This window comes from Drosophila albomicans, chromosome 2L (assembly GCF_009650485.2).
Source record: "Drosophila albomicans strain 15112-1751.03 chromosome 2L, ASM965048v2, whole genome shotgun sequence".
Taxonomy (NCBI): Eukaryota; Metazoa; Arthropoda; class Insecta; order Diptera; family Drosophilidae; genus Drosophila; species Drosophila albomicans.
Window position 1 is genome coordinate 28,364,844 of NC_047628.2, and position 22,202 is coordinate 28,387,045.

The window sequence follows — 22,202 nt, forward strand, 5'->3', positions numbered from 1 at the left end:
GAATCAATATGTATAAAAATATTTCATTATCATTACCAAATATTATATATTCTTTGTAAATAAACTATCCAACTTTAACGATTATTAATTATACGTATCAAAAGTCATCCTCAACAACATCTTATCAATAAATTTAAAACACGTTTTTAGACTTTGTTGAGAAATAAATTCCCCTCAAAGAAATCAATACAAGTTGTTTAAAATCCAACAAGTATTTCTTTAAAATAGGTAATCTTCAGATTTCACTTATAATTCACTTCTTATCAGGAAATGGTCAGGTGCAGTCCCTATTGATTAGCGGGGAACTACAAATACTCTGTTGAATGAAGTGAAGCAATCAGCTTGCTTGACCAAAAATATATTGTTAAAGATAAAATGTTAAATATCTATTCAAATGGCAAACATATTCATGAAGTGTTGATAGCATTTTCTTCAAATAAATTATATCTATTCCTTAATTGTCTTTTAATAAGCCTTCTACCGAGCTATTTTTCAATTCATTTTCCTTTTCCTATAACCAAATCTTATCAATAAAAACTCATTGATAAAGTTTCTATAAGACTGTCGATCAATTTGAATTTCATTCAGTTTTTCGCAATGAATTCTTCAAAACAGACGTGTTTGTTTTACCTTTGTGGTCTATCGCTGTTCTGTGGTGTTTTTTCCAAGGATCTCTTTGAGCTGCAGACAAGTCTATCCGTGGATCAAGGGCCTAACTTCCAAGGCTATAACGAAAATTTCCGAGTGATTATTCAAGAAATACCGAACAGTAACTTTACTGGAATTCGCAGCGTTTTTCAATGGAGAGTTGGCAAAACGTTGAACGATGGAGGCATCAATAATATCATGATGTTTTACATCAATGATACGGAAAACGCATCAACTTTGCTTGGACGCATTGGAATATATAGCAGCGGATCTCAAATCGGAGTGCATTTCACAATGGATTGGCCACTTAATTATCCACCATTCAATTGCTCAAACAATTTTAGCTTCTCCAGCGATAATCTTGCGTGTTTTAATGCCAACTATACGCTGATTACGAATGCGATTTACTTTCTCGATGTGGAAATCAGTGATAGCATCATAAATGGCTATATATCAGACCCTCAAGACGATCTTACCAATATAGACGATCCCAACACACCGCGAAGCTTGATAGCTCAAATCGAGTGGTTAAGTAGACTAGGAAACTTAAGACCTCAAGCATATTCTGTTGAAAATAATTATGGATCTTCTTGCGGCAATTCGAGTGAAATTACAACATTTAACTTTGCCCCAATTTCGTACAACAATCAGGAAAGAGTAATTAATACATATAATAGCATGTACACCGTTACCAACTATATCTGTGGCCTGGACAATACAATTGCACTTACAGATTGGAAAGAAGCAATTGGCATCTACATCTCCCGACCCTCAGTACAAATCAACAGCGCAAGCACAAACTCTGCAAATTCGCTGAAAGTGAATGCATTATTTTTGTATCTATTCATTTTCTTCTTGGCCCTACAAGCTAAAGGAAAAATGTTTGGATTATAATGGAATATATAAATATTGAACATAGAAAAAATATTCATTGGCTAGTGTTGTAAATATAATTAAACTAAATGTTGATAGCTAAAATACAAAAATCTTTTATTTTCATTATCGAAAATCATTTTTTTTGTGTTGCTACATCATTCATCGCAATCTTTTAGTAAAAATTAAAAAAATCAAATCTTTTCCTGGAACCACCTCTAATCACTAATTATAAACTTGATAATGTGGCTATAAAACTGGTAGCCAACATAATTTGTAGTCAGTTCTAAACGATGAGTTCCTCAGTAGCAACGTGCTTTATTTACCTTGTTGGTGCTTCTCTGTTGTTCAGTGGCATCTTGGCAAAGCCAAGTACTAACAACTTTTCCAAGGATGTAGCTCTGGAGGAGACTCGAGGATACACAGTGTATCACGAACAATTTAGAGCGAACATTCAAACACAGACTGCAATAAACTTTACGGGATTTCGCAGTGCATTCCAATGGACTATAGGAAAATCTGTCAGCATTAATCAAGGCATTCAAAACTCCATGAAATTTATAATTGAGGATGCGACTAACGCTACGGTTCAGTTGACTGGAGAGATTGGATTCAATAGCAAAGGCTCACAAATTGGTGTCTTGTTATCCATGGATGAATTGGAAAGCAATTCAACTGGCTTTTCATTCTCTTGTTACAATGGATTCAATTTCTCTGCTGACAATAATGCCTGTTTTCACTCCAACTTTAGTATGATTTCGAATGCGATCTATTATCTGGACGTGGAAATCCGTGAAAAGTCTATTCGTGGTTATATATCAATCCCTGTAGACAATCTTAACGATCTCGATGATCCCTACTTGCCACGCTATTTAATTGGCGAAATTAAATATTCAAATGCATTGAAAACAATAAATCCTCAGGCTTATTGGATTGGAAACTATTATGGAACATCGTGCAGCAATTCGAGTGATATTACAACATCCAACTACCAGCCACAATCATACAACAAAGCGAAAAGATCGAATAGATATTTGATTGGTAGTTATTATTACGTGTGGTGCGATTTAGAAAATACTATTATAGCAACGGATTGGATTAACTCTGTTGCTGTCTTCATCTCCAGACCTACAATTCAAATCAATGGCACAAGGACAGCGAATTATATGGAATAGAGATTGAATTCTTTACATCACTGTAACTAATTTAAAATAAAAATCACTTAAAGATAAGACAATGCTTATAAAGTATAATTGTCAAGGTTCGGTATATTATTCCTGCACAATTTATTGCATTTATAAAAACATTGATATCTCATTCTTGGAAGTAAATAAAAATGATTGTCAATTAATAAATGATCAGATATAAAAACTGGTTTTTAGCAATGAACTCACTAACATCCTGTATAAAATATACTATATTAAATAACTACACAAAATAGAGTACAGAAATATGAAATAGAAAGTAAATAATTTGTATAATAACAAATAATAAAACTATATTTGATGATTCCCATATCTGATCTGTAATATATAACCGATGTACTCTTTAGATTGCACTTCCTAGAATCTAATCTTATCTACAACGCTAAGTTGATCAAGTTGATATAACAACGGCAAGCAACTTGATGTTTAGTCACTCTTAAACAATGAATTCGTCAGCAGCAAAGTGTTTTCTCTACCTCTTTGGTATTTCTCTGCTGTGCAGTGGCATCTTCGCAACACCCAGCATTAACAACTTTTCCAAGGATGTGACTGTGGATTCGACTAGAGGACCTTCAGATTATATTCAACAGTTTCGAATGTTTATTGAAAAACAGAATGCAAGAAACTTTACGGGATTTCGCAGTGCATTCCAATGGAGGATAGGAAAATCTGTCAGCGATCGTCAAGGCATTTTAAACGCTATGAAATTCTCGATTGAGGATGCAACTAATGAAACGGTTCAGTTGAATGGACAGATTGGATTCAACAGCAAAGGCTCAGAAATTGGTGTCTATTTGTCTTTGAATGAATTAGAAAGCAATTCAACTGACTTTTCATTCTCTTGCTTCAATGGATTTGATTTTTCTGCCAAGAATAATGGTTGTTTTAATTCCAATTTTAGTATGATTTCGAATGCGATCTATTTTCTCGATGTGGAAATCCGTAAAAAGACTATTCGTGGATATATATCGATTCCTCAAACCGATCTTACCGATATTGATGATCCTTACTTGCCACGCTTTTTGCTTGCCGAAATCAAACATACCAATGACCTGAATCGAATAAATCCTGAGCTATATTGGGTTGGAATTCATAGTGAAACATGGTGCCAAAATTCATGTGATATTACAATGTTGACCTTCCAGCCGCAGTCATACAACAAAGCCGGAAGATTGACTAGATCTTTAGGTAGTAGTGCGTACTATTTGATGTGCAAATCAGAATATACTGTTTTATCAACAAATTGGGTTGCTCGTTCCACCGCCTTCATATCCAGATCTACAGCTCAAATCAATTGAACACGACCTGCGATTTCTACTTTAATTATGTGAAATAACATCATAATTGTAAACAATTTAAAATAAAAATGATATAAATATAAAAAAGACAATGCTTATATAATTGAGAAGATTCGCTGTATGAATTGTACAATACACTAAATTTATGAAATCATTCATATCTCGTTCTTGGAAGTCAATTAACACGATTGCCAGTCAATAAATGGTCAAAAACAAAAGCTGATAGTTGACAATAAACTTGCTAATACCCTATATAACATAAACATTTGCAGATCGGAAACTGATAAGAAAAGTGATTAATTTTCTTGTGAAATTATAAGTTTTGATCTGCTTTTGTTTTCGCCATCAATGCAATTATGTGTCATCGTTCCCAGAATCTGTCTAAATATTTGTTTGTTAAACCGATCTGCACTATATAACTGATGTACCTTTTAGATTGCCCTTCCTAGAACCGAATCTTATCAATAACATAAATGACTGATAAAGTTGCTATAAAGCTGGCAGGCAACGAGGTTTTGATTCAGTATACAACGATGAGTTCCTCACAAAAGACGTGGTTCATTGGCCTGTTTGGTTTATATCTGCTCTGCAGTGGCGTCTCGGCCAAAACCAAACTCCAAGATGAATCCAAAGTTGTAGTGCAGACAAAGGATCAGCAAAATCCTGTGAATTACATATCAACTCAAGTTCTCAGCGTCTCCACATACCCTGAGCAATACCGAGTTAATATGTCGTCAGCCGAATCAAACTTTACGGGAATTCGCAGTGTTTTCCAATGGACAATCGGCAATATCTCAAGCATTGGAGGCATTCACAATGCGCTGGATTTCACAGTCAATGATTCGGTCACATTGCAAACTCTAAATGGTCACATTGGTATTTATAGCAACGATTCACGAACTGGAATCCATTTGTCGTTCGATTCAGTTGACAGTTCAAGTCCTGGACCCAACTTTACTTGCTCAAACAATTTTACATTAATCAATGGAAAGCAATCGTGTTATAATTTCAACTACACTTTGACGTCGAATGCGATTTACTATCTCGATGTGGAAATCAATAACAGGACTCTACGTGGATATATCTCAGAGCCCCAAAGGAATCGCACAACTATCGATGACACAAAGGTGCAACGTTCATTGATTGGCGAAATGAATTGGAGAAACGAATTAAAGGATTTGCGTCCTCTCAGCTATTGGGGCGCACTTTCTTATGGCGATTCATGCAAGAATTTGAGTGACATCAGTACTTTTAACTATGATCCAGTATCGTACACAAATTCGAGCAGGACTCTGATATCTTTCGCTAGTAGCACAATCACTAACACCACGGACTGCGGACCACAGAATGTTATCGCAATGACGGCTTGGTCACCAGACGCTGCTATCTATATCTCAAGACCTCCAGCACAAATCGATGAAAGCTGATCGGTGATTTTATTTTTGAAAAAGTCCCCTTTTAAATTATAAAAGTATCGTTATCTCAGAATTGGTCATACAAATATATAAGAAATAAACAATGATGATAACGAATTTTTAATCTTTGCAAAAGTCTTTTATGGTTATCTGCATAGCAATTTATATTGTTATCTTTCTAATAGTTTGTTGAAATACAATTGATTAATGGAGAAGCGTGGCAAGGTGTTATTATCACTGAGTTCCCTTAGCTGTCTACTTTCTATCTTATCATGAACACAAATTGAGACATACTATGATAAGCCTCCTAAGATAGGCAGCGACAGGTGGTTGACTACTTAATACTTCGTTTAAAATGGTTCTTATGATTAGTGTTAACTCTGCAAAAGTTTTTATCTAATCAGAGTAGATAATAAGACAAGGTAAGACGAATAAACCAATTCATTAATATCTTAGATATTTAATAATTTATTGTTAATTTAAAGTATATTGGCAATTGAGAATTTCCTCATAAAATATCTGCTGCCCACTTGAATGACTTTCGAATATATTTTGATTTTATTTGCACAATCATTTCAACTGACAGAGGCCAATAGCGAATGTGTTTAATTGCCACAAAAATTCAAAAATAATAAATGTCAATTTCTCGACTTGGAAATACCCAGCATAAAAAGTTTGGCTAAATCAAGGAATAAACAAGTAAGAAAGCTACGGTCGAATTTTAGATACTCGCTATCGATTGTGAATAAAAGCAAACAGTGCTGTATTAATTGTGAAATGTACCAAATTAATATACCGCAAAAATACTAAAAATATATCGCACGAAATATTTGATATACTGAAGAGTACTAATAAAAAATACACCACAGAGTGCAATATTAATTTAAAAATATACCAACATATCTCAAAAATACTAATTAAATTAAATTACTAATATTTAATATTTGATATAGTGAAATATACAATAGAGTCCAGTATTAATTTTAAAATATACCGAATTAATATACCGCAAAAATACTAAAAAAAAATATATATTTTTAACGCAATATTTGATATACTGAAGAGTACTGCTGAAAAATATACCGGAGTGCGGTATTAATTTTAAAATATACCAAATCACTATACCGCAAAAATACTGATTAAATCATACCAAATGCAATATTTGATATATTCAAATATATACTATCGAGTACAGTATTAATTTTAAAATATACCAAATTAATATACCGCAAAAATACTTTAAAAAAATATATATTTTTAACGCAATATTTGATATACTGAAGAGTACTGCTGAAAAATATACCAGAGTGCGGTATTAATTTAAAAATATACCAAATCACTATACCGCAAAAATACTGATTAAATCATACCAAATGCAATATTTGATATATTCCCAAATGTATATACTATCGAGTACAGTATTAATTTTAAAATATACCAAATTAATATACTGTAAAAATGCTGAAAAATATACCAAAGGCTACATTTTGTACGTTGATATAGTACAACATTCAATATATACCATATTTTCAGGAATCATAAAAATTAAAGTTACAAATTAAAATGAATTACTTAATAAAATCGCTGATATTTATTAGTCCATATTACCCCATTTGAAATGTTGCATTTCTATTGGGCAAACGCTTAGCTCGCCACAGGAGAACATTCACATGAGTTTGGCTGACATGCAACTGCCACAGCAACGACATGGGGCCAGCTAGAAACTTGACGTTGTGGACGCAAGTGAAAATTGCACTTGGACGTTGCATTTGACTGTTTTGCATTGCAAAACAGTTGCACGACAATTGCCGACCAAAAGCGGGCAGCGGCACACGCCCTAACAAACAAACAAACAAAAAAACTAAACGCCACAAATGAAAACTAATGATTTTCACTTTATGGGGGAGGTGCAGGGGAGGGTGGAGGAAAGGGCAGGGAGTGTAGGAGAAAATGTTGCAAATGTTGCACGCAAAACTCGCAGCACGGAAGCGAATGCGCTCGAATCCAAAAACTGGAGACTTGGCATGGAAAATTTGAAATTTAATCGCTAGCAATTAATTTGGCCCAAATGCAGGCAGCGAGTGAGGCGAATGAGGCGCCCCCACAGTCAGGCAGCTGTGCCCGCTGTGCATCGAGAGTTTGTTTGGGTCACAGCTGAACTCTCTATATATAGCAGATAGATAGGACCCCTCGTATGTCCACCTGTATCTGTATTGAAGTCTCTGTCTCTGTTTGTTTGTTTGTGTGTGGTCCAGGGAACGTTGCACGTTCGACATTTGGCAACTGGTCGCTGTCGCTGTCGGTGGCCAAGGAAAATTGAAAAATTAACAAGTATGAAAAGTGCAATTAAAGTGGGCCACAATCGCCGACGCAGTTGTTGGTAATACGAGAAGCAACAAACGGCGACCAACTCGAATGCTAGGCGAGAGAGGATGACAACGCTCAACGTTCGATTTGCCAACTTGGCGTTGTCTCTGCACCTGAAACTGGGCCCGACCAATGTTGCCACTGGGCGGCTTATTAATCTGCTTTTAATTGCAACTACAACTAACTCGACTCCTTGTTGCGACTTTGCAACTTGGGTACTTGTTGTAGTCAATTGGCTCCTCCCGTTGTTGGCCAATTTGCCATTGATTAATGTGCGCCAATTGTGAAATAAATGTGTTGTTGATGTTTCTTTTGCCCAGGGTCTGTTTGTTGGTAGCCTGCAACCTCTGGACACACGGGTGTTGCAGGTTTCTTCTTTGGCTCTCGGCTACGTTTGCAACCACGTTAATTGAATTATTGGCAGGGGCAAATTTGTGGCAGACACACATTCATATCGAAAGGAAGGCGTGTCGCAAACTAAAGTGCGCGCGGCCGGCTTATTGATTGTTGTTTGCTCAGAGGCGCCGGCCGAAACCATTGCAACAACAGCAACATGCAACAGACAGCGCAAAAGCTATCCGATATACCACTCCCAATAAGATTAGAGCAGACAACAATATTGTTCTACAATTTCAGAGCGCTCTGTGCAACAGGTGTAAAATAAATAAATGACACTTACCTTATTTTTGTATTTAAATTTCGGTTGAAGTTATATTCCTTTAAAAAGAGTGAGCAGCTGCATCTTATTGGTGAAAGCTTAATAAAAGCTTATTAGAACACACACAAAAACACAACAGTCAGACTAAGGCTGCTTAATATTTTACTTAAAGTGGCAGCTCAATTAGCTTTTGCAAGATTACCACTGCTTATCTTATTAGCACACACAAAAAAAAACAAATAAAACACTGACTCAGGCTGCTTGCTACTTCACTCAATCAGCCTCTGCATTTTTGCCACTGCTGCATCTTATTAGCACACGCACACACATTTATCGAATTACATTTTCTAAGCGCGAGCTAACAAGAGAACGAAGGTTACACTAATACACTTGCACAGAAGTATACGAAACGAAACCGAAAGAGGAGCGCACGAAAGGAATCGAAAGTAGTTGAGACCCGGAGACAGCGATAGATTAAATGGTGTCAGAAAATATGACCACTTCTGCATTTTATTAGCACAAAAAAAAAAACAAATAATAGACAGATGCTTGCTATTTCACTCAATCAGCCTCTGCATTTTTGCCACGGCTGCATCTTATTAGCACACGCACACACACTTATTCGAATTACATTTTCTAAGCGCGAGCTAACAAGAGAACGAAATTTACACTAATACTTGCACAGAAACACACGAAACGAAATCGAAAGAGGAGCAACGATCGAAAAGCGCGCGCACAAAATGAAACGAAAGTATTGGAGACCCGGCAATCAATGCGTACGAGAAGGACAACGATAGATTAAATGGCGCCAGAAAACGAAAGCTCGACTTTGCCAGCGGGCACTAGGCAACAACAACGCACTGCAAATTATGAAAAAATGATTTTAAGCAAATAAACTGCAATAACTTTAACAAATTTTATACACCCGTTGCGCGCCGCAATACCGACAACCGTTTAGCACATATTTTAGGCCAATTGGACCAATTAAATTTCGATTTTCAAGTAATAACGGCGGAGCCACGACACGAAGCGCACTTGAGAAAACCGATAGGTAAGTTAGACTGCACGATAAGCGATAAACGATACTCGGAGTGGGGAGGAAATCGAACAGACGATTGGTAGTTGTGATGAAGATAACAAATCGATAGATCGTCCTTGAAAGTGCACAGCGTGTTTAACTATCGATTTCGAAAATTGCGCCATTAACATAAATCTATGTGATAATAGACGGGCTTCTGGGCTTCTTTCTTCTGGTCTGCAATGTGAACCCAGCAATTACGCAGCAAATTAAAATCAAATAATTTAAACAGTAAATTCGCCAAGCCATAAAAATCACATGCAAATTATAGTGGCTGCAAACTGCGCCTGAGAAATTGTTGCAATTTACGCGATGCCTTTGCCACAGCAGACCATCGTTGTTGCTGCTGCCACTGCTGCTGCTGTTGCTGTTGCTGATGTTGCTGCAACCTCGACTGCAGTGTCGCCGCTTGCGGCGCTTCAATAAAGCGCCCAATAAAGCCTTAAACAAATGAAGTTATTTGAGCCAATAAAAAATGGCAGCCCCCAAGATGATGAGGCGAGCATCCGACGCATGTCAAATGGGCAAAATGACAAGTAAGCTACAGTCGAGTATGCTCGACTTTGTAATACCCAGTAGCTTTAGGGAATGTGGAAATTATTTGGTTTCAAGTTGGATGGAAGGAAAAACACACAAGTTTATTAAGATTTGAATTACATATAAGGTTTAAAAGTTTATTGACTTTAATATAAACTGTACTCAACATTTTTAGTATAAAATAAATACTATATAGAGTTTATTGACTGTAGTATAAATGGTACCTAACATTTTTAGTATAATTAAAATACTACTTATAGTTTATTGATGTTAGTATAAACTGAAGTCAACATTTTTAGTATAATATAAATACTATTATTGATTTTAGTATAAATTGTACTTAACATTTTTAGTATAATAAAATACTATATACAGTTTATTGACTGTAGTATAAATGGTTCCTAACATTTTTAGTATAATTAAAATACTGCTTATAGTTTATTGATGTTAGTATAAGCTGAAGTCAACATTTTTAGTATAAAAAAGTACTATATACAGTTTATTGATTGTGGTATAAATTTTACACAATATTTTTAGTATAATATAAATACTATATTTAGTTTATTGATGTTAGTATAAACTGAAGACAACATTTTTAGTATAATATAAATACTATATACAGTTAAATGATTTTAGTTTAAAGTGTACTCAACATTCTTAGTATAATATAAATACTATATATAGTAGTATAAATGGTACTTAATATTTTTAGTATAATATAAATACTATATACAGTTTATTGATGTTTGTAGGAACTACACTGAATATTTTTAGTATAATATAAATACTATATACAGTTTATTGACTGTAGTATAAATGGTACTTAACATTTTTAGTATAAAATAAATACTATATACAGTGTATTGATTTTAGTTTAAAGTGTGCTCATCATTCTTAGTATAAAATAAATACTATATACAGTTTATTGATTTTAGTATAAATTGTACTTGACATTTATTATAAAAATACTATATACCATTTAATATAAATAGTATATACCATTTATCAATTTTAGTATAAATTATACTTAACATTTTTAGTATAATATAAATACTATATATACCTTATGAGGTTAAAGGAGATCTAATGTTAAAATCCTCTCAAACTCCTTTTGATTCCCGGGTATTTAAATGGAAAATGAAAAGGGAAAGTTGATGCTGTTGGCCAGCGGAAAATCGCTTTGTCTTTGCGAGAAGATGCTGCCACACAACACAAATGCAACACAAGCACAACAAGTGCCATAAATATTGACCTGCTTCCAGGGCTCTGGAGTTGCCTCCAATCTGCTGGCAGCCAAGTTTGCAACTTGTTCTGTTTGCAGTTCTCTTCTTGGCCCTTTTTTTTCGTTTGCTGTGCTTTTGCTTAATGCACACCTTCGAGTCGGAGGCAATTTGTTATTGTTATTGCTGGTCCTGGCTTTTGCCTGGTCGAATGTTAATTATATGGCAACATGACTCTGGCTTATTTAAAGCTTTATTTATTAAAGCATTTAATGTAAATTGTTTGTAAATGCCAGAGGCTATCATTATAGTTTGACAGAGACGCTTTACCGATATTATAAATGTATGTATGCATATAAATCAATTCCGAAATAAAACCACCTCAACCACAAAAAAAAAATCCTCTTTCATACTAATTAATATCAATGAGGAATGTAGAATGTTTATTTTCCACCAAGTTGCCAAGTTGATTCAAGTCAACACCCACGAAGTTGCAAGTCCCGAAGTCTCCGAAGAAAGGTTCGACGATGAAATTGCTTTTTATACCAGGTATCCAGAGTTTTGCAAGGGTTTTATAATTTGATGACGAGCAAAAACTGGAAGAAAAATAATAAATAAATAAATAATAAATTGGTGGCAAGCTAAAAAGAATTTTTGTACAAAAACAAAAGATATTAATTTGGAATGTATTAAATCAGAGAAATTTAGAACAGAGTCAGAGAGACTAGAATTTAGAATAATAATATAGGTCAAATTTGTTGCACTACTTTCTTAGAGATTATTAAAAATAATATTTAGAATTTCATTATGAAATTAATTAAATTTCTATATTTATGAATCTTACATTCCTCAATTTAAAATGAAATACTTCGTTAGAATAGGATTTTCAATCCTAATTGATGAAAATTAATAGATTTTTTCAATTTTTTTTCCCTTAAAATATATATTTTTTAATTTAAAATACTTCTTTAGAATATGATTTTCAATCTTAATTGATGAAAATGAATAGATTTTAAAACATTTTTTTCCTTTAAAATATATATAGTATTTTTAATTTAAAACAAAAGAATTCCTTAGAACAGAATTTTCATTCAAAATCGAAAAATAAGAAATTAAATGAAAATTAATATATATTTTCTATTTTATTTTTCCTTAAAAAATATGTTTTTTCAATTTAAAACAGGTCAATTTAACAGGATTTTAAATGTTAATTAATTATTTTGAAGTCTATTAATTAAAGGAAAATTAATAGATCTTTTCACTTCTTTAAAATATATGTCTAAATAAAGCTAAGATGACTATTGTTGATCTATCCATTATAATTAAAGTAAGATTTTTGGCAGCTTAGCTTACCGGGTATTGCGAATTCGTGCAATCTCGTTTGAAGCCCTTTTGATTTGCTTTCATTGCGTTTCGCATATTTGATGCGCATAAAGTGGATCATAAAGTAATTAATGCGCTAAAATGCGACATTAAAACGCTGTAGGGCAACAAAATTTCTTCAGCCTCAGCCTCATGCAACACTGAGGCATCTTCGTGGGTTGCCCCACAACAACAACAACAACAACAGGGAGAACAACAACAAAGCGAGTGCAATCAATCTTTAAGGCAGGCGTTGTTTTTAGGGCGTGTTCTGTGTGCTCTGCGTTGCACCTACGCCAACTGCGCCCAGTCTGCGTTGTTGTCGTTGTCGTTGTCGCTCTTGCCTTTGGCTGTTGACTTGAAAAAGTCAAGAAGATTAAGACCCCAACGAAAGAAAGAAAAAAATAAAGAAAGAGATCCCATAATAATTACAGAGTCGACTTGATATTTTGGCATGCGTAAAAATTCTGGCAACGGTGCTTTCCTGACAGCGACTGACAGACAGCAATTGCCAAATATAATAAATAATTAGCCAGAGAGGATACGGGGCGTGGCATGCATTAAATCAAATATTGGCTAGAGAAAGTGCGCCCTGCGACCCAATTGGCCACAGATAACGACAGTGTTGTAAAGTGCGTGCATGTTCTTAGATAAGCTTACCATTTTGAGTAAAAAGCTCACGCTAGAGCAGTTGCGCAACGGTTGAGTGCGAGAGTGGGAGAGCACTTCCGAAAGCTCTTGCGCTGATAAGCTGTTGACGTCCAGCAGCCGCGCATTCTATATTAAACCGTCCGTGGCAACAGGTGCACAGCATTAATTAATCAAAGCAATAGTAATTGTGTGTTAATATTTTGATCAGCATGTCGACAATTGTGCGTAAACTAATCAGCACTGCAAATGCAGCAAAGCCGGTAGCGCCATACAAGTAAATACAACTGCGTTTGTTTGTGTGTGTACGAGAGTGAGAGAGCTTATTCTCTTTTTGTTTTGTTTTTGTAGTCAAGCTGTTGTGGCCGATCGCACTGTTTACGTCTCTGGCTGCTTGGGCTTGGACAAGGCAACTATGCAATTGGTGCCAGGTGGCGCCACTGAGCAAACCGAGATGGCGCTTAAGAATCTTCAGGCTGTGCTCAAGGCAGCCGATTCCGATATCGATAAGGTGGTGAAGAACACGGTGTTTGTTAAAGATCTCAACGATTTTGCTGCGGTCAACGAGGTGTACAAGCGAGGTAAGACCTTTTTTTTTTTTTTTGGTGTGTCGGCGATAAGGCATCTACATCAATTTGAGCTTATCAGCTTGACTAATAAATGTTTTTGCCGCGCCCCAGCAATCGAAAACACATTTAATTGCGCTCTCTGTACCATTAATCGCTTATCGCTGCTGCTCTTTCCAGTGTTCAGCAAGGACTTTCCAGCCCGCAGTTGTGTCCAAGTGGCGAAACTTCCAATGGACGCGTTGGTTGAAATTGAGTGCATCGCTTTGACTGGCACTGTTTACACGGTGCCCAACGAATAGCAATTAAAGCATTCCAAGCTGTAAGCAAAGAGAGCAAAAATAAATGTAAATAATTGTAGTTGATGTGTTTAATCAAGGTATAATTTTCATAATCCAACTTTGGTCACACCTGATCAACATTCAAAGGAGATGTCCTTAGTAATTGGTATATTTTCTAATATACTGCAACTCTGGTCTCACCGCAGGCGTCGCTAATGTGAAGTCTTATGTAAAAAACAAAATGAAGGGGGAGACACGGCAAACAACTTTGCATTTAAACCTTATATAGTTTACAATTTGCTGCAGCGGCAATTTATCTTTGTTTTAGCTGCTGTTGCAGTTGCAGTTGTTGTTGTTTTTGTTGTTGTTGTTGTCGTGCGGCTTTTGTATTATATTTCATCAAATGTTGCTGCATAAATCATTGGCAACATTCGCCACAAGTTGTTGTTGCTGTATTTTGGCAATGTTGCTAACGGTAGCCGGTTAGTCAGGCGCCTTAGACAAAGCGTTTATTTCACATTCAAATTTAAAAGTTATTCATAATGCCGACAACTTGTTGTTGTTGTTGCTCCACATTGATGCGGCTGCCTTTTAGGCTATAGACCATTTTTGGGGTCGCTTTTTTGTTTTTGGATTTTGTTCATTGAAATTTCAGTGAATTTGTCTGCCACTCGACGCGCGGCTGTTGCATGATTTATGAAGCTTGTTGCCAAACTGTTTTGCATGCACTGGTGTGAATATGAATGCTTTTCCTCCAATGCAGCACGATTTTATTATTATTGTTGTTGCTCTCGCTCTCGCTCTTGCTGTTAATGTTGTGTTGCTGACGTTGTTGCTAGGCAACAACAAAACAACTGGCAACATGTTTAGCACCCGCAGAGCTGGCAACATTCATGTTGATATGCGTGGCGTGTAATTAATTCGAGGCGCATCACAAAAATTTACATGCATAAATATTGTAATAAATACGCATAAATTGATGACAACAAACTGCAACAAATGGTGACCCGCTGAGAAGAGGAAGAGGACTCCTCTTGCAGCAGACATTTGACATTAAACACCTACGCAACTCTTTTTGTTGTGGCTTGCCTCGGCTATGAAGTGCGGCTAATTAATATCGACGCACAGGCAACAGCAAAAAGGGACAACACAGGCTTGCCACAAAGAGACTGCAACACCAACGCGGTGAAAGTGCGCATAATTTACACGCACGAGCCAAGGCAACCACCAAACGAAGGCAAAAGGCAGCGACTTTGTCTGCGGCAAAATTTAATACACAAATTAAACTCGCAAGTTTGTTGTAAATTTTTGGCAATTTGCTTATCAGCCAATGCGCTCAGATCGCGCAATCGCTAATTAAACAAGCCACATGCGGTAGCCACTGGAGGTGGAGAGTAACTTAACTGTCACTGAAGCGATATATCGTTGTTTCTTATTTTCAATATGCATATAATTTAATAATATAAGGTACAAAGATTCAAAAAATACGTTACACTTCGTTTGGTATATTAGTATATTTTCAAAAATGCTTTAAGACTCTAGTAACGGAATGGCTCTGAAACATAATTGGTTGACTGTCTAAAGTGTTTAGTATTTTTATACCAAAAAGTATATATTACACCGCTAACGTTTTATCTGTGCTTCACTAAAATGGTGCATACTTTTAGGCGCCAGAAAAAATGAAGCATCAGCAACGAAAAAAATGTGGCTGGCTTGCTTAAAAAAACAGTTAGGAACGCTAAGCGTTAAGAACCGACGGTTAAAAATTATTAATTTAGTTAATTCCTCTATGAAGTTGTTTTTTTAATATATAAATAATTATTACATTACAATGAGTACTGTTATTTTTCTGTGCGAATGGCAAAAAGTCGATACTATCGTTTGGGACCAGCTGACTCCAGTGTGACCATCAACAGTAAACTAAATATGTGTTGGTATTAAAAGGCTAAAAAATAGCTGTAACAATAAATTCGAATTTTTCAAGCATTATCTTTAGCAATGTTGACTCCAATTAATGGATAATTCACTTAATTTTTATGGTCATCATATTAATATTACAAATACATACAAAAAAAGCGTTCAAATTATAGAAGATATACCAATATTATTTTTATTGGGTAGATCCAAAGGCAGTGGTATATTTTGTCAATACACAATGGTATTAATTGCTAATTGAAATTGCGGTCACGCTGGTCCACAGCCGAATTCTCATATGATTTTTTTTTAAAATCAATACAAATTGCAATGCATGATAACGTAATAAGCCACAATCAAGTGTATAACAAAACTGTGGCAAGAACAACAAGCGAGTGATGACAAGAAACTAAACAACAAATTCATAGCAAACAAAGTGAACGCCGCAAACGCAAAAAGAAAAGGTACAACAACAACAACAATAGCAGAAGCAGCAGCAGCCACACACACACACGCGCAAACACAAAACATGTACACACATGCACAGACAGCAAAAACACACGCACACATTAACGCAGTTGGTCTCTTTGCCATGTATGAAAAAGTGAAATAGCAAAAAAAAAACACCTCAGTTTTCTACTATAGAAAACAACAAGAAAAACAAAAACAACAGACTTGTGTAGCTGGAAATAGTGAAGTGTTTTTAGTATTTGACTTATAAATTATAATAATTAATTAATCGCATGCAGTTGGAGGTACATTAAACGCACACAAACACACACACATAACAATTATTCATCGACGATTTCTAGCGCCCCGTGTGAGTTTTTCTTTTTCACATTTCTCTTTTACTGCCTGACATTGTGTACGTGTGAGTGTAAGAGTATGCGTATGTGCGTGTATGTGTGTGTATGTGCAACAAAGTCGTTGAGCTGCTGCTACTGAAAGCGGACTAAAAGATCTCCTCACACACACACACACACACATAGATCCAACGCAGCAATCAGAGAGTAAGAGAGAGCACAACACACGGAGAGTTCTGTAACAAAGAGACTTAATCCGTCTGTCGCTGTCGCAGTTGCATTGCAAAAAAAAAAATAAACAAACGTAGTGAGCTTCCATCTTTCCTTTTCCTTTGCCCGTAGCCGACGACAAACACGACGACGTCCCCTTCGCCGCCGCCCACAAAGTTCATTAACGCAAAAAGAGCACAGCAACAAAAACAAAAGCGATTAGAAGACAACGACGTAATCGTTTGTTTACTAGAAGAAGAACGCTGTTGTCGACGCCGCTGCCGACGTCGCCGCCGCCGCTGTTGCCGCGGAAGCTTTTTCGGCCAGTGCTGGAAATAAAGTGGAGGAGCAGTGCCGTCAACGCCTACAAAATATGAATCTACGCGGCAATCCGCCCAAGAAGGAGGGCAAAATGCGCATACGCGCCTTTCCCGTAAGTAGTCTGTGGAGCAACGATGAGCCAGCAAAAAAAATTCAAATTGCGCGATACAACGCGATAAGATATTACGTACACATAAACGCAACTGATCTAATAGATCAAGCTTTAGCCGGCGTTATAGAACACTGCTTAGCAACACAGCCTAGAGTGTGGACATGCAGCAGGACATGTCACGCACTTTGGCTGATCGGAGGATCGAAGCCCTCTAGCGGACATTTAAGAATTTCGCGATCCTCTTCAGCTAGGTTTTCCTCTGGGTTAGCTTAGCAGGCTACTGGGTTATTAAACATAAAAATAGCAGCGCTGTCAGGTTTAAAATGTTTGATGAATGAAAAAGCTTCATCGCATTTTTAGTTAGTTTTTAAGTTCTCTCAATTTTTAATCTCAACTTGGTTTCGACAAATTGTTGTTGTTTGCCCAACAAACAAACACACAGACACACTCACAGACACAGAGAGAGAGAAGAGAAGCATCAGGAGCAGAAGAAGAGAGACGTGACGCATTATTGATGACGATACGACTGCAGCTGGACACTTTGAATCCCTGTCGTCGAGGCGGATGTCAATAAGGCCAACGACGGCAACGGGCGGCCGCTCGCGTCCGGCTCCAGCAGCGAGCCAGCGCCAACAACACCAACAGCAGCAGCAGCTGGGACAGGAGACGCATCCATTGCCGCAGCTGCAAGTGGAGCAGCTGCTGGCGCCATCGCAATCGCATTACATAATTGGGGAGCAGCGCTATAGCTGGGAGCGTGCGCTAAGCGCCTCGACTCCTGTGCGTTATCCATCGCAGGCGACTCCAGCATCGATGTACAGCAGTCGCCATGATCCAAGGATTGCACTCTTTGCCGCCAGCAACACCAATCAACAGCCCAATAATCTGAATAATCCAAGTGCTCGCAATAATTTCAATTTTCGATGTCGCCACACGCGCAACATTACGCGTAATCCTCTCCAGCAACAGCAGCATCAGCAGTTGCCCCTGAATGTGCCACTTTTGGTGGCATCGCCACGCGCTTGCGCTGGCACCTCAATGCCGCCCCACAGCGAGCACTCGGTGCGTGCCACAACAGCGGCAGCTGCCACACAATTGCGTGATTTCGGACGCAAGTATCCTTTGTGGCTGCCCGAGTACAAACGTCGTGCATTCAATGTTAGCCCCCAAGAATAGCTATAAGAATATAATATCTTTAATCCTCCACACTCTTAAACACTTCCTTATTCATCTCTTTTTGCAGGCCTCCATGGATGAAAAGTATGTGGAGAGCATTTGGGCCACATTGAAGAATGCCATACAGGAGATACAGAAGAAGAACAACTCGGGACTGTCCTTTGAGCAACTGTATCGCAATGCTTACAACATGGTGCTGCACAAGCATGGCACTCGTCTCTATTATGGACTGCGTGAGGTTGTCTCGGAGCATCTGGAGCAAAAGGTGCGCCAGGAGGTGCTCGAGAGTTTGCACAGCAATTTTCTGCCCAAACTGAATCAGGCCTGGACCGATCATCAGACCTCGATGGTCATGATACGCGACATACTCATGTACATGGATCGCGTCTATGTGCAGCAGCGTGGCCTGGACAATGTCTATAATCTGGGACTCATACTCTTCAGGGATCAGGTTTAGTTCATGAATTTACCACGCTTAACTTTTAACTAATCACTTCCCCCGTAGGTTGTTCGCTTTCCGGAAATACAGAAGGCGCTGCGCGAAAAGCTGCTGGGCATGGTGCTGGAGGAGCGACATGGCGAGGCCATCAATCATTTGGCGATCAAGAATGCCTGCACCATGCTCATCACGCTGGGCATCAATTCGCGCACCGTTTACGAGGAGGACTTTGAGAAGCCGTTCCTCTCACAGTCGGCGGCCTTTTACAAATTCGAATCGCAAAACTTTCTTGCGGAGAATAACGCTGGCGTTTACATCAAGAAAGTGGAGGCACGCATCACCGAGGAATCATCGCGAGCGGCGCTCTATTTGGACAAAGATACCGAGCCACGGATTGTGCGTGTCGTTGAGGAGGAGCTAATTAAGAAACACATGCGCACCATTGTCGAGATGGAGAATTCGGGTGTGGTGTATATGATTAAGAACTCGAAGACCGAGGATTTGGCATGCACATACAAGCTATTCTCACGACTAAAGGAGGAGGGCCTCAAGGTGATAGCGGACACAATGTCTGCGTATCTGCGGGAACAGGGAAGCATGCTGGTCAAGGAGGAGGAGAATGGGAATACAAATCCGATAACATTTGTGCAAAATCTGCTCGATCTCAAGGATCGTTTCGATCAGTTCTTGTTGCATTCGTTTAGCAATGATCGACTCTTTAAGAATGTGATCTCGGCGGATTTCGAGCATTTTCTCAATCTGAACAACAAATCACCCGAATATCTGTCGCTCTTCATCGACGACAAGCTGAAAAAGGGTGGCAAGGGCGTAAGTATTAAAACTCTTTTTCATTAAATATATAAATAATTCATTTGATTAATCATTTTGACAGATGAGCGAGCAGGAGATCGAGACCATTCTGGACAAGACAATGGTGTTGTTCCGCTTCCTGCTTGAAAAGGATGTCTTCGAGCGCTACTACAAGACACATTTGGCCAAACGTTTGCTGCTCAACAAATCAGTCTCCGATGACTTTGAAAAGAACATGATATCCAAACTAAAGGTAAGTGAAGAGTCAATTCTTTAAATCATCTTTTACTTAATTCCACCTTTCTTTGCAGACTGAATGTGGCTGTCAATTTACATCAAAGCTGGAGGGCATGTTCAAGGATATGTCCGTTTCAAATACGATTATGGATGAGTTCAAGAGTTATGTAAATAATAACAATTTGTCATTGAGCGGTGTTGAGCTGACGGTGCGCATTTTAACCACCGGCTTTTGGCCCACACAGGTGAGCATTAAATGATATTAATTACAAAAAAAAGATACCTTTAATTGTGTGCTTTATAATCCTTAAGACGGCAACGCCTAACTGCAACATACCCTCTGCACCACGCGAGGCCTTTGAGGTGTTTAAAAAGTTCTATTTGGACAAACACTCGGGTCGACAGCTAACGTTACAGCCGCAAATGGGTGAGTTTTGGCTTTTGAAAGCGACTTTATGAACTGGAATTCAATGATCTCCCACTTCAGGCACTGCCTACATCAATGCCGTTTTCTATGGCCGCAAAGCGAATGACAGCGACAAGGACAAGGATGGGCCAAGCTCAAGTTCAAGTGGCTGCGCTGTGCCCACAACAACACGCAAGCATATACTACAAGTGTCCACCTACCAGGTGAATTAGAATGCTCTCTCTTTAATCTATCAAAACTGATCAAATTATCTCTCCACAGATGTGCGTCTTGTTGCTGTTCAACAATCGGGATGTGCTGACCTATGATGACATACACCAAGAGACGGACATACCCGAGAGGGAGCTGGTGCGCGCTTTACAATCGCTGTCCATGGGCAAGCCTGCCCAGCGTTTGCTGGTGCGCAACTCCAAAACGAAAACAAAAGACATTGAGCCCTCGGATGAGTTTTATGTGAACGATGCATTTGTCTCCAAGTTCCACAGGTGCGTTACAAGTTTATATAACTTATTTTCTTGGCAAAACTAAAACTCTTTTTGTGCCTGCAGGGTAAAGATACAAACGGTTGCGGCCAAGGGCGAATCGGAGCCAGAGCGCAAGGAGACGCGCGGTAAAGTTGATGAGGATCGCAAACATGAAATTGAAGCAGCCATCGTACGCATTATGAAGGCTCGCAAACGCATGGCGGTAAATCTCTAGTGAAATAATGTTTATCCACATCTTATCTGATATCTCGCTATCGCTATCTTATTGCAGCACAATCTGCTGGTGTCGGACGTGACGTCGCAGCTAAAGTCACGTTTCTTGCCGTCACCTGTGTTCATCAAGAAGCGCATCGAAGGCCTTATCGAGCGTGAATATCTGGCGCGAACGCCAGAAGATCGCAAGGTGTACATCTACTTGGCTTAAAACAAACAAACAACAATAGGAATGTGTGCGCGCAATCATCCTCCTTCCTTTCATTCACCACCATTCATCCCGCTCTCATTCTCAAGCTATATTAACAAAGCATAATACTCCCCGTCCCTACATTTCATACTCCATCAGCTTCAACTTGGGATCTACAGTCTACAACTAAAATGTGCAGCTAAGCAGCCAGCAAACTGGAACAAAAACTACTTTGACCAAGAAATAATATAGAACTCAATAGACTCAAGTGCGAAATTTGTAAAAGAAGCCTGACATTCAAAATTGAACAGTTATTGCTAATTAGGCACCCCTGCTCCCTCCTCTTTCCCTTGCCAAGTGCTATCCATATTCAAATATAATATATTTTCGACTATTCTCTAAATTCTCTATATACTTTTGCTATTTATTTTGAATACCACTTTTGTCACTTTCCACAAGCAACCATGACAACACATAAAATACGAAAATTGTATAGCAATAAGCACCTCCCATAAACACACACATACACACCCGCCACACACACACTTTCACACTCATCATAGATACGGATGGAGAAGCATACGCGAAGCAAAAATAAGAATTAATGCATAATGCAAAAAACTTAATTCTAAGCAGCAGTATAAATATAGCTAAAGTAATAAATTTATAAATGAATATAATAAATTTAGTGAGCGTTTGATGTACATTT

General features: G+C 37.8%; 2 protein-coding genes across 4 annotated transcripts; both read left to right on the top strand.

Moving 5' to 3' along the window:
• The first annotated feature begins 13,426 nt into the window (after positions 1–13,426).
• On the top strand, positions 13,427–14,233 carry LOC117563841 (rutC family protein UK114). Its single transcript, XM_034242370.2, has 3 exons — positions 13,427–13,586; positions 13,661–13,890; positions 14,056–14,233. Exons 1-3 carry the CDS (start codon positions 13,522–13,524, stop codon positions 14,175–14,177), a joined length of 417 nt encoding a protein of 138 aa, XP_034098261.1. The 5' UTR covers positions 13,427–13,521; the 3' UTR covers positions 14,178–14,233.
• Positions 14,234–16,341: 2,108 nt separating this feature from the next.
• On the top strand, positions 16,342–21,516 carry LOC117563838 (cullin-3). 3 transcript variants are annotated; one of them, XM_034242368.2, is made up of 11 exons: positions 16,342–16,534; positions 17,216–17,516; positions 18,760–19,143; positions 19,198–19,959; positions 20,024–20,194; positions 20,253–20,423; positions 20,491–20,605; positions 20,666–20,808; positions 20,867–21,090; positions 21,154–21,292; positions 21,362–21,516. In XM_034242368.2, exons 2-11 carry the CDS (start codon positions 17,457–17,459, stop codon positions 21,512–21,514), a joined length of 2,322 nt encoding a protein of 773 aa, XP_034098259.1. In that variant the 5' UTR covers positions 16,342–16,534; positions 17,216–17,456; the 3' UTR covers positions 21,515–21,516. The 3 variants fall into 3 exon arrangements, with proteins under 3 accessions (XP_034098259.1, XP_051858057.1, XP_034098258.1); XM_052002097.1 differs by lacking the exon at positions 16,342–16,534 and adding an exon at positions 16,842–16,890; XM_034242367.2 differs by lacking the exons at positions 16,342–16,534; positions 17,216–17,516 and adding an exon at positions 17,860–18,674.
• Positions 21,517–22,202: the final 686 nt, after the last annotated feature.

Excerpts from the sequence above, each read along its gene's own strand:
- LOC117563841 (XM_034242370.2), top strand. The coding sequence starts at position 13,522 with ATGTCGACAATTGTGCGTAAACTAATCAGCACTGCAAATGCAGCAAAG. Across the intron at positions 13,587-13,660 it reads AAGCCGGTAGCGCCATACAA|TCAAGCTGTTGTGGCCGATC; the intron begins GTAAATACAACT and ends TTGTTTTTGTAG. Across the intron at positions 13,891-14,055 it reads CAACGAGGTGTACAAGCGAG|TGTTCAGCAAGGACTTTCCA; the intron begins GTAAGACCTTTT and ends TGCTCTTTCCAG.
- LOC117563838 (XM_034242367.2), top strand. The coding sequence starts at position 18,081 with ATGTCAATAAGGCCAACGACGGCAACGGGCGGCCGCTCGCGTCCGGCT. Across the intron at positions 19,960-20,023 it reads TGAAAAAGGGTGGCAAGGGC|ATGAGCGAGCAGGAGATCGA; the intron begins GTAAGTATTAAA and ends TCATTTTGACAG. Across the intron at positions 20,809-20,866 it reads TACAAGTGTCCACCTACCAG|ATGTGCGTCTTGTTGCTGTT; the intron begins GTGAATTAGAAT and ends ATCTCTCCACAG.